The sequence below is a fragment of the Cherax quadricarinatus genome, chromosome 8, assembly GCF_038502225.1.
Source record: "Cherax quadricarinatus isolate ZL_2023a chromosome 8, ASM3850222v1, whole genome shotgun sequence".
Taxonomy (NCBI): Eukaryota; Metazoa; Arthropoda; class Malacostraca; order Decapoda; family Parastacidae; genus Cherax; species Cherax quadricarinatus.
The window spans coordinates 21,610,910-21,623,206 of record NC_091299.1 but is presented as its reverse complement, the minus strand read 5'-3'; the positions used below and the strand labels follow the sequence as shown (position 1 = coordinate 21,623,206).

General features: G+C 36.7%; 1 protein-coding gene across 2 annotated transcripts in view; it reads left to right on the top strand.

Moving 5' to 3' along the window:
• Positions 1 to 11,074, top strand: part of LOC128685247 (bumetanide-sensitive sodium-(potassium)-chloride cotransporter-like) — a 213,567-nt gene extending 202,493 nt beyond the window's left edge. For both annotated transcript variants that reach the window (XM_070082928.1, XM_070082927.1), the window contains 2 exons: positions 4,330 to 4,441; positions 10,559 to 11,074. In XM_070082928.1, the coding sequence (XP_069939029.1) occupies positions 4,330 to 4,441; positions 10,559 to 10,694 (248 nt within the window). In that variant the 3' untranslated portion in view covers positions 10,695 to 11,074. The remainder of the gene's footprint in view (positions 1 to 4,329; positions 4,442 to 10,558) is intronic.
• The last annotated feature ends 1,223 nt before the right edge of the window (positions 11,075 to 12,297 follow it).

Genomic DNA, 12,297 nt, shown 5'->3' with positions numbered 1-12,297 from the left:
CTGTTAGACTGCCCACTTTATCACCGAGCACGCAGAATTTACCTCCAACGTCGTCTTCGCTCCGCTGCTCTCTCTTTACCTTCCCTTCTCGCTGATGGACCCACCTTTCATCCAGACTCTCTCATTGACTTTTTGACAACAACTGACTTACTTCACAAACTCTGATGATACCTTCAGCCCTTTCTTCCTCAATCTCTTGCTACCCTCTACCCCTGCACTATCCCGTGCCCCGCTGTTTTCTGTAACCTACTGATCGCCCCTCCCCCCTTCTGCCGCCCAATACCCTCGCTTCCTTCCCTACCCTGCAGCGCTGTATAGCCCTTGTGGCTTAGCGCTTCTTTTTAATTATAATAATAATAATAATCACCCACTTTACACCCTATTTTTGGCCCATTCCATTGTTCCAGTCTACCAAACTCATAGCTATTTTGCAAGTATTCCTTCTATTCTGTCGATTGAGTACAAGAAACTGCCCATTTACCTATTTCAACTACCCAATAAAGTAGTCAGAAGTCAGTAATTTGGCAAGTTTCACACAAATTTTGAGATGCCAATTTCAAAATAGGTTCCAGAATTAACAATGCAGACATTCCTAGCACTAAAATAACATTATATCTGTTCATTAGTCACATCTCCAGGTCTCTCTTATATTATGCTTGCTTTCTATTTTGAATTTTTATTCACACAAAAAAATAGGAGATTTAGTATTATGCAGACTATTACATTATTGTAATAATTGTATAAATAATGTTAACTCATTCGTGATTGTGTATTAGACTGGCCTGTTGGACACGTATTGGACAGCGACATCATTTGTTTACTCTTGAACATTGGCAAAAATTTAACATTTCTGCTACTTTGAGCTCAATTTTAAGGTACTTTCTGGTGTGAAACCAATCAAAATTATATCTACTTTTGTAATATATCTTCATTTCTATCAAATGAGACCAAAAAACCAGAATACAATCATACAAACCATATGAAAATACACCTTAAAGTTGCTGTTTTACATGTTTTTTCTATAGCTGAATTTTTTTTATATAGTGTGCACGTACCACACAGACCTATTCTCTCATATGTAGGCCCAAATTTACTGGTCACAGCTTATCTGAGTGAGCTGAGCTCATGGCGACTGACAGTGGCTTCAAAGCCATCTTATCTTTTATGGACATTGTATGGTGTATGTGCTTTACACAACGAGAAACATTTCTTTTATTCATTGGAGCCATGGCTAGGGCTAAAAGTGAGCAGTTATAACAATAAACGGAGAAAAAGAAATTGGAATGACTTATGCATCAAGTAAGGCCACCAAACAGTAGCAGCAGGTTCACATGGCGACCCCAGAAATTTGAAATTATACTAGCCGAATTTAGTGCCGGATTACTGATTGCCAGATTAGTGATGGCCAACCTGTATTTTCCTGGTTGGTTGATGGGATCAGATGGGAATATAGTTTTGGTTTGATTGGTGCATTTGCTCAATAAATGTATGAAGGTGCAGAGGAATTCAAATTCAGATACTTTATTTCTTTTATGTACCATACAGATAAAGTAGTTTACATGTAATAATATATAATTAGGCACAAAAGAAAGCCAGTAGCATGCATTGCATTTGGGGCAAACTAATCCTGATGCATCAGTTACTAAGTAAGAATTCTTAAATATACAAAAAAGAGAGAGGGAGCTAAATGAACAATAGTACAGTTTTAAAAAGTATGCATTAATGCTTTATATTGATTCAGTGATCTTCAGTTAAACATTTGATAAATTCTGAGAGTTTTTCTACTCCCGGAGCCTGGCTATGGACCAGGCTCCGGGGAGCACCAAACGAGCTTGGACATAGGCCAGGCTCGTTTGGTGCTAGTCTGGTCAACCAGGCTTGTTACTACTGGTTGCCCACTGACCCATGTATCCATCTTAAGTAGTTAACTAATTCACAGTAAGAAAAGATAGCAAATGTATGAGCATGTACAGTGTCTTTGTATAAGGGAATAGGGTATAAAAGAGAGAATAAGAATTATAGGGAAATGAGCCATACCAGTGTGCAGTTCGACAGCCAAAATGGACGACAACCAAACCAATTTTTCCCATAAAGAATAATGTTAATAGAATTAATCCGTTCCAGATCCCAAATGACAATATAATAATTTTTATTATTATTTTTATTAACACACCAGCCATCTCCCACCAAGGTAGGGTGACCTGAAAAAGAAAAATTTCATCATCATTCACTCCATCACTGTCTTGCCAGAGGCGTGCTTACACTCAGTTATAAAACTGCAAGATTATTAATAATAATGCACTGACTACTACATAAAGCTAAGTATAAAATTATACATCAAAGGGGAAACTGTAAAAAATGAATACTAAATGAAAATTTAACCGAAATACTGTACAGTAAATGAAAATTTAGCTGCATCTTACCTGTCAGATGAGAGCAAATAGTAAAATTCTAGCTGTTTCAAATGTTTCAGGAGAAAGCTGGTAAGTCAACATGTGAGAGAATGGGTCGGCATAGTCAGTGTGCGCAGTATAAAACAAATCCTGTAGCACGCAGTGAATAACAAGAAAAAATGCAACCGTGTTTATGGTTTAAAACAGCGACTTTGCGGTGTATTTTCATATAGTATTTATGGTTGTTTTCTTGGTCTCATTTGATAGAATGGATGATATATTACAGAAACACATTATTTTGAATGATTTATGGACTAAAAGTAGCTGGAAATTAAGTTCAAAGTAGCGGGAATGTTCGATTTTTCTGATGTTCAAGAGTAAACAGATCACACCACGCATCCAATATATGTCAACTGGTGGGTCTAATATGCATTCATGAATGCGCTAATATTATTTATACAATTATTACAATTATGCAGTAGTCTAAATAACAGTTAATCTAATATTTTTTGGGTGAATAAAAATTCAAAATGAAAAGCAAGCATAATATAAGAGGGGCTGGAGACATTACTAGTGAACAGAGAAAATGTTATTTTAGTGCCAGGAATGTCTGCATTGTTTTTTCTGGACCCCAGAATTTTGTGCGAAATTGGCCAAATTAGTAATTGCAGCTCACTTTATTGGGTAGTTGAAATAGGTAAATGGGCAGTTTTTACTCAGTCGATAGAATGAAAGGAGTTCTAGAGCAATAGCTATGAGTTTGGTCAACTGGAACAATGGAATTTGCCCAAAATAGGGCTCAAAATATCCGAAATCTTCGATGTGTAAATATCACTGAGACTGCTAACTTCATGATAGCCTAATTCCGTAAGTTTTCCATCAAATTTCTTACTTTTGATTTCATTACCTTTGGAAAAGGATTCTCTTATCATTTCATAAGGAAAAATGTATAGATATATTTCTTAAATTCTTCGATCTTGGGAGCATTGTCGGTCAACAACCAAGAGCATGTACGACAACCAGGACATTTTTTCTCGAATTCCTTGTTCAAAAACTGATTGATTTGAAAAGTAATGTGTTCGACAACCGAGGTTCCACTGTATTGTAGAGTTATTGTTGAAAGAATTAAGGGTGAGACAAAGAGCAGGATCACAGATGAAGGAGGAGACTTTAGGAAGGGTAGGGAATGTGTAGACCGTTTGTTTACATAGACGCATGTCAGTGAGTAATATTTTGATAAAGGTAAGGAAGTTTTTGTTGCATTTATGGATATAGAAAAGGCATATACATGTAATATAGTGGGTAGGGGAGCAATGTGGCAGATGTTGCAAGTGTATGGAATAGGTGCTAAGTTACTTAAACAAGTTGAGAGTTTATGAGGAGAGTGAGACTCAGGTCACTGTATGTAGGAGAGAGGGAGATTTTCCAGTAAATGTAAGCTTTAGACAGGAATCTGTGATGTCACCATGGTTATTTAACTTATTTATAGATGGGATTTTAAAAGAAGTGAATGCTAGGATGTTGGAGAGAGGTGTGGGATTAAAAGATAAAGAATCTGATACAAAGTGTGAGCTGTCACGGTTGCCTTTTGCTTTGACAATGTGTGTGAATGTGAGTGCTCTTTGCAGTGTGATTTAATGTGCTTTATTCATGTTTAGTGCATAATTTTTATGCTTTGAAAGCATGGTACAAAAAGATTGTACTCTGTGTGGTTGTATTATGAGGGTCTGCTGAATATAATGTATATGGTCAGCCATTTAATGGGATGATTTACTATTTCACCAAAGGACCAGCTTTATGACAGTTCCGGAATTCTCAGTTTCTTTAGCCAACCACATTATTTTTAGGCATTGCCTGGTCGTTTTTTTTTTTTTTTTGCACTGAGTTAGGTATATGGAAATTCACAAGATAAAGAAAGTTTCTTTTTGGTTTCTAGGTATTTTGATTAGCGAAGCAGAGCTCCTTGGTCAACGTGAAAAGACAAACCGGCATGTTCGTCTTCGTGAACTACTCTTGGAAAATTCAAGAGAAGCCTCACTAGTGGTCATGTAAGTATGTTTTACATTTTTTACATTGTGAACTATTATAACTCATTGTTTTTACCTTTGTTTCAGTTATTGTTTTCTTTTTAGAAAATGACTTCACTTCTTATCTCTTACACTGTCGGGATCCCCAGAATTAAAAGTGCTCGCAGTGTCGGCATTTGAAAATAAAAAATGGCAGAGAATTTTTTTAAGAGAGTAATGATGACAAAAATATTAAATTTGATAGAAAACTTACAGAATTATACAGGTACAGAGTTAGCGGTCTGGGCAGAATTTACACATCAGCAATTTATCATACTTTGAGTCCTATTTTAACCCTTTCAGGATCCAAAGGCAGAATCTCAGAGTGACAGCCAGGGTCCAAGAATTTAAAAAAAAAAAATAATTTTTTCTTATGAAATTATAGAGAATCTTTTTCTGAAGATAATGAAGCAAAAAGTATGAAATTTGATGGGAAATTGAAGAAATTACGCTCTTGCGAATTTTGCTGCATAGGCGATATTTACGCATCGGCAATTTTGCCTACTTTGACTTCCATTTTAGGCCAATTATGTTATTCCAGTCGACCAAATTCTTAGCTTTTTCGCTAGAATTAATTCTATTTTATAGATTGAGGACGAGAAATTTCCCAGTCAACTGTTTCAACTACCCAATAATGTGATGGGAAAATGGTAATTTGGCCAATTTAACACAAAGTTCAAAATATTCCAATTTCAAAATAGGGTCCAGAATAAATAATGCAGGCATTCCTGGCACTAAATTAATATTTCTTCTGTTTATTAGTTATGTTTTCAGGCTTTACAAATGAATTTCATTTTGATTTTTTATTCACGTAATGAATTTTTATTCACACCTAAAAATAAAAGATTTACTGTTATAATAATTGTTGTAATAATTGTAAAAATAATATCAGTACATTCGTGAATGTACACAAGACCCACCAGCTGACACGTCTTAGACTCGTGACGACATTTGTTTACTCTTGAACATCGGCAAAAATTGAACATTTTCTCGACTTTGAGCTCGGTTTGAATACATTTTCAGTACTAAAACCAATCAAAATCATCACTATTTCTGTAATATATATTCCATTCTATCAAATGAGACCAAGAAATCGTGAATACAACTGTAAAAAACATACAAAAAAAAAACACAAAGTTGCTGTTTTAATCCAAATTTTTTTTTTTTTTTTTTTTCAAAAAGTCGGCTGTCTCCCACCGAGGCAGGGTGACCCAAAAAAGAAAGAAAATCCCCAAAAAGAAAATGCTTTCATCATCATTCAACACTTTCACCACACTCACACATTTTCACTGTTTTTGCAGAGGTGCTCAGAATACAACAGTTTAGAAGCATATACTTATAGAGATACACAACATATCCCTCCAAACTGCCAATATCCCAAACCCCTCCTTTAAAGTGCAGGCATTGTACTTCCCATTTCCAGGACTCAAGTCTGGCTATATAAAATAACCGGTTTCCCTAAATCCCTTCACTAAATATTACCCTGCTCACACTCCAACAGATCCTCAGGTCCCAAGTATCATTCGTCTCCATTCACTCCTATCTAACACGCTCACGCACGCTTGGTGGAAGTCCAAGCCCCTCGCCCACAAAACCTCCTTTACCCCCTCTCTCCAACCCTTTCGAGGACGACCCCTACCCCTCCTTCCTTCCCCTATAGATTTATATGCTTTCCATATCATTCTACTTTGATCCATTCTCTCTAAATGACCAAACCACCTCAACAACCCTTCTGCCCTCTGACTAATGCTTTTATTAACTCCACACCTCCTAATTTCCACACTCCGAATTTTCTGCATAATATTTACACCACACATTGCCCTTAGACAGGACATCTCCACTGCCTCCAACCGTCTCCTCACTGCTGCATTTGCCACCCAAGCTTCACATCCATATAAGAGTGTTGGTACCACTATACTTTCATACATTCCCTTCTTTGCCTCCATAGATAGTGTTTTTTGACTCCACATATACCTCAACGCACCACTCACCTTTTTCCCTCATCAATTCTATGATTAACCTCATCCTTCATAAATCCATCCGCCGACACGTCAACTCCCAAGTATCAAAAACATTCACTTCTTCCATACTCCTCCTCCCCAATTTGATATCCAATTTTTCTTTATCTAAATCATTTGATACCCTCATCACCCTACTATTTTCTATGTTCACTTTCAACTTTCTACCTTTACACACATTCCCAAACTCATCCACTAACCTTTGCAATTTTTCTTTAGAATCTCCCATAAGCACAGTATCATCAGCAAAAAGTAACTGTGTCAATTCCCATTTTGAATTTGATTCCCCATAATTTAATCCCACCCCTCTCCCAAGCACCCTAGCATTTACTTCTTTTACAACCCCATCTATAAATATATTAAACAACCATGGTGACATTACACATCCCTGTCTAAGACCTACTTTTACCGGGAAGTATTCTCCCTCTCTTCTACACACCCTAACCTGAGCCTCACTATCCTCATAAAAACTCTTAACAGTATTTAGTAACTTACCACCTATCCCATATACTTGCAACATCTGCCACATTGCTCCTCTATCCACTCTATCATATGCCTTTTCTAAATCCATAAATGCAATAAAAACTTCCCTACCTTTATTTAAATACTGTTCACATATATGCTTCAATGTAAACACTTGATCTACACATCCCCTACCCACTCTGAAGCCTCCCTGCTCATCCGCAATCCTACATTCTGTCTTACCTCTAATTCTTTCAATTATAACCCTACCGTATACTTTTCCTGGTATACTCAGTAAACTTATTCCTCTATAATTTTTACAATCTCTTTTGTCCCCTTTCCCTTTATATAAAAGGATTATACATGCTCTCCGCCAATCCCTAGGTACCTTCACCTCTTTCATACATTTATTAAAAAAATTAGGAAGCGTGTCTGTCTGGCGCTCACCAGACGGAGGATCGAGCCTCCAACACGTCTTTTGCTGAATGACTCACTTGGGTTTAGCGCTTAACATGGATTAATTTAAAAAAAAAAAAAATTAAACAAAAGTACAAACCACTCCAACACTATATCATCTTACTTGTTGTTGCCACCTTCCTCTTTTCCCATCTACCTCTTACTCTAACTGTAGCTACAACTAAATAATGATCTGACATATCAGTTGCCCCTCTATAAACATGTACATCCTGGAGCCTACCCATCAACCTTTTATCCACCAATACATAATCTAACAAACTACTTTCATTACGTGCTACATCATACCTTGTATATTTATTTATCCTCTTTTTCATAAAATATGTATTACTTATTACCAAATTTCTTTCTACACATAGCTCAATTAAAGGCTCCCCATTTACATTTACCCCTGGCACTCCAAATTTACCTACTACTCCCTCCATAACCTTTTTACCCACTTTAGCATTGAAATCCCCAACCACCATTACTCTCACACTTGATTCAAAACTCCCCACGCATTCACTCAACATTTCCCAAAATCTCTCTCTCTCCTCTACACTTCTCTCTTCTCCAGGTGCATACACGCTTACTATAACCCACTTTTCACATCCAATCTTTATTTTACTCCACATAATCCTTGAATTAATACATTTGTAGTCCCTCTTTTCCTGCCATAGCTTATCCTTCAACATTATTGCTACTCCTTCTTTAGCTCTAACTCTATTTGAAACCCCTGACCTAATCCCATTTATTCCTCTCCATTGAAACTCTCCCACCCTTTCCCTCATTATGCAGTGCATGCTGCAGAATTTGTTTTGTGGTGCACACTTACCACATAAATTTGTTCTCTCATATCTAGGCCCATATTTACCGCTCACGGGTTATCTGAGCGAGCTGAGCTCATGGCGTAGATCTACGGTTTGGACCCTAGCTTCAAAGCCGTAGATCTATGGCATGGACCCTGAAAGGGTTAAGCCACTTCCATCGCTCAATTTAACTAAATTTTTAGCTTTTTTTGCTAAGACAGAGCACAAAAATACTCCCAGACCTACCCTGTAAAGTACACAGAGGTTAGTAATTTGGCCAATTTTCCACACCCTTAAAAAAAGCCAGTTTAAAAGTAGAGTAAAAAATAAACAATGTAGGCATTCCTGGCACGAAAACAACATTTCCTCTGTTCATTAATCACATCCCCAGGCCTCTTCTATATTACACTTGCTTTCCATTTTGAATTTATAATCAGGTAAACAAAAATAGAAGATTTACTCTATTTCCAAGATAATAAAATATAACCAGAAATGATTGGTCATGGTTTATGGCATCCCAATAATTGAATCAGACATAGTAAAAGCCCATAAAACAGACAGGGCATATAGGAAAGGCCTTACCAGTCCTTATATTTCCACTCTGAGCCCATTTTCAAATTACTTTTGGTCCTGAAACCAACCAAAATCTTCTCTATTTCAGTAGTATATCTTCCATTCTATCAAATGATACCAAGAAACAGTCAATAAAATCATAAAAACCATCCTAGAAGATACCTCAAATTCACTTATTTTAAACCAAATAAAAGGTCAGAATTTTGCTTTTCCCATTATGCGCTCCCTGGGGCAGGATACTGTGCAAACTCGCTGCACAGACCCATTTTGCAAGATGTGGATGAGTAAGGCTTTTCTTTTTCAGGAGTGGATGATATGCAGTGGAGCTAAATTAAGGCAATGAAGGCATCTTTAATTCATATCTTTTCCTCTTCATTACAAATCCTGTAGAGATGGAGGAAAAAGACCTATGATAACTTTGTATTTAGTCTTGGGGTTGTGGTGAGAACAAGTGTATCAAATCTTGACATGTGATGGGTTCACCCCTTAGTGCCATCCTGGAAAATATTTACCCCGAACATTTAGTGAAAGACTGCTTTAAGAGAATCATCCCACATAACATCACATGGCTGAGAAATGTTGATGACATCTTTGTCATTGTCCCTAAATGCTTTAGTCTCCACCAGTTTAAGAATGCACTCAACTCAGTAGAACCCACCATACAGTTTACTCTGGAGGAAGAAAAAAATGATACACACTCAGAAAAGGTTTATACACAATTCACTAATAAAGATGACTTCATACGTTATTTTTTCCACCACAACCTCAAGGCTAAATACAGAGTCATCATAGATTATTTCCAGTACACCCTCATGCTATGTAATGAAGAATTCTTTGTAGAGAAGCAGAAATATATTGATGCTTTCACCACCATTGAGCTCCAACTGTACATTAACCACTTCTACGAAAGAAAAGATTTATCCACTGAACAATTCCCAGGAAAATCTTCAACATTGATTGTTGGCCTGTCCTCCCTCCATGATAGGTTACCACCACTTTTACTCGCATCTTCCATAAAGCCAACATGGACATTGCTGTTGTAACCAGCAAAGCAAAAAATTCACCAAGCCTCACAGAGCCAAAGTACTGCTGCTTCAAGGGTTTACAGTAATCCGTGTTGGGGAGGTTGTAAGGTTTACATTTGTGAAACAGGCGTGACCTTCAGACTTGCCTGCAGGAACACAGATATAGATACAGGAAGAGTGATGTCAATGTGCCTGTCATTCACTACACTACACAACCACATATGGACATGAGAAGGAGGACAGAACCAGATGCAGGATCTTGGAAGTAGTCACAATTCATTTAACTGATACAATACTATTGAATAAAACAAAAGAATGCACATATATGTTGATGGGTCCTATCACTTACATTGTACACGGTTTGCTACTTTATACAATAAAAATGTTTCCTATTTACCTTCTTTCCCTTCCCTGTATATAAGTATGCTGATTGACTGACTTCTCTTTCTCTGTTGCTTCACATGTTATTACCACACTTTTGATCTCTCCTGAGTCTTACATCAGGGTGCTCATGTGTCTTGTAAAACAGTGTTGTGTGTGTCTTTGTAGTCCAGTCCTGGACAAAATGTTGTATTAAAGAGTGACAAGAAGTCAACAAGTGACAAAAAAGATGCTGGTTATCAGCATCTTTCTTGTCACTTGTTGGCTTATACCATCATTTATCTATAACAGTCATCTTGTAGAACAACTACTGAGTCTTACAAGGAAAAGATTAGGTTTAATAATAATTTTAATATTCAACATTTTTCTACTTTTCAGGACCCTGCCAATGCCTCGTAAGTCTTCAGTTTCTGCCCCTCTGTACATGGCTTGGCTAGAGACATTAACCCGTGACATGCCTCCATTCATCTTAATCCGTGGCAATCAGACATCAGTCCTTACTTTCTATTCATAAAATATAGAAAATTCATCTTTTTCAGAGTTTATGTAAATATTTTAAAATTTTCTATGCTGACTCTTAAATGTAATATATTACTAAAGATTTGTCAAGGTTTTGTCAGTTAAAGGTAATTACTGGATATGTAATTTTTAATTAGTTGCTTGATAAACAAATTCATAGGACAGCAGGATTAAAACCAGTGGCAAGTCCTGAAACCATGAGGCAAGTGCTCTAACAGCTGTACCAAATAAGATTTGTCCAACTAGGAATATTTATATACACTATAAAGGTTAGCATGGTCTGCACTATGACCACGAATGCTGGTTATTGCGGATGAATCTCGCCAACATGGCTGTGGCAAGATTTAGCTCAAATGGGAGTTAGTTCTTGCCATAAAAAACAGCTTTTATGATCACAGTGCAGACCATGCCAACCTTTCTTGTGTATAGAGATATACCTAGTTAAACAAATATTAGTAGGCTGGCACAGTATAGTGATTAGAGCACTGGCTTGCCATGGATTTGAATCCTGTCCATTCCCTGAGCTGTTTACTGTCATGTTGTTATGATTTCTCAAGTTAGTGACATCACTTCTTAGAAGGAAGGAAGATGCGAGATTTACTGAGCTCTTTGACCTATGTGATCATTCAGTGCTCATGGCAATAAAATATAACTTCTCTGGGGTGGTTCAAGTATTAGTTAAATTGGTATTATTAGCCTAAGCATGCTAAAATATGTACAAATTTTGGTGTATGCAAGAATGTACATCTGAAATCTTTCTTTTAAGAAACCGGCCATATCCCACTGAGGCAGGGTGACCCAAAAAAGAAAAAATGGAAGTTTCTCTTCTCTTTTTAAATTTAGTTATGTATACAGGAGAAAGGGTTATTAGTCCCTTGCTCCCGGCATTATAGTTGCCTCTTACAACATGCGTGGCTTACGGAGGAAGAATTCTGTACTTCTGAAATCTTTCTTCTTTCAACAAACTGGCAATATCCCACCGAGGCAGGGTGGCCCAAAAGAAAAAGATAACAGTTTCTCCTTTTAAATTTAATAATGTATACAGGAGAAGGGATTACTAACCCCTTGCTTCCATCGTTATAGTTGCCTCTTACGACACACATGGCTTACGGAGGAAGAATTCTGTATATCTGAAATATACTGTTTATATTCTGAGCAAGACAGCACTCTGACCTTTTTGTTACTACTCATAGATTTTTTTCTTATTCATTTGGAGGAATAAGTGTATGAGGGTTATGTAGGTCTGATAGTACACCCATGTCCAGTCTAAAGCTGTGAATTTTTATTTGGGGTAATATTTCAGGGCTGGTGATGGTTCCAGTTACCCTACTATACTCAGTCTCTTACAGGTAGTGAAAAGTAGCCACCTTTACCATCACCAGAGTCACATATTTTGTAAAAAAAAAAAAATTAAGTATTTATCAGTAATATATGATCAGGGTAATGATTGAGTTATTGTTTAGTTATCAGGCCAAAATATAATGGAAGAGCTTTTTAATATGTAGATATAGTCACATGCTTAATGAAAAATTGAAATTGACATTTCAATTTTTCATTTGCAATATGATTTATTTTTTAATTTAATTGAGCTCTATGAC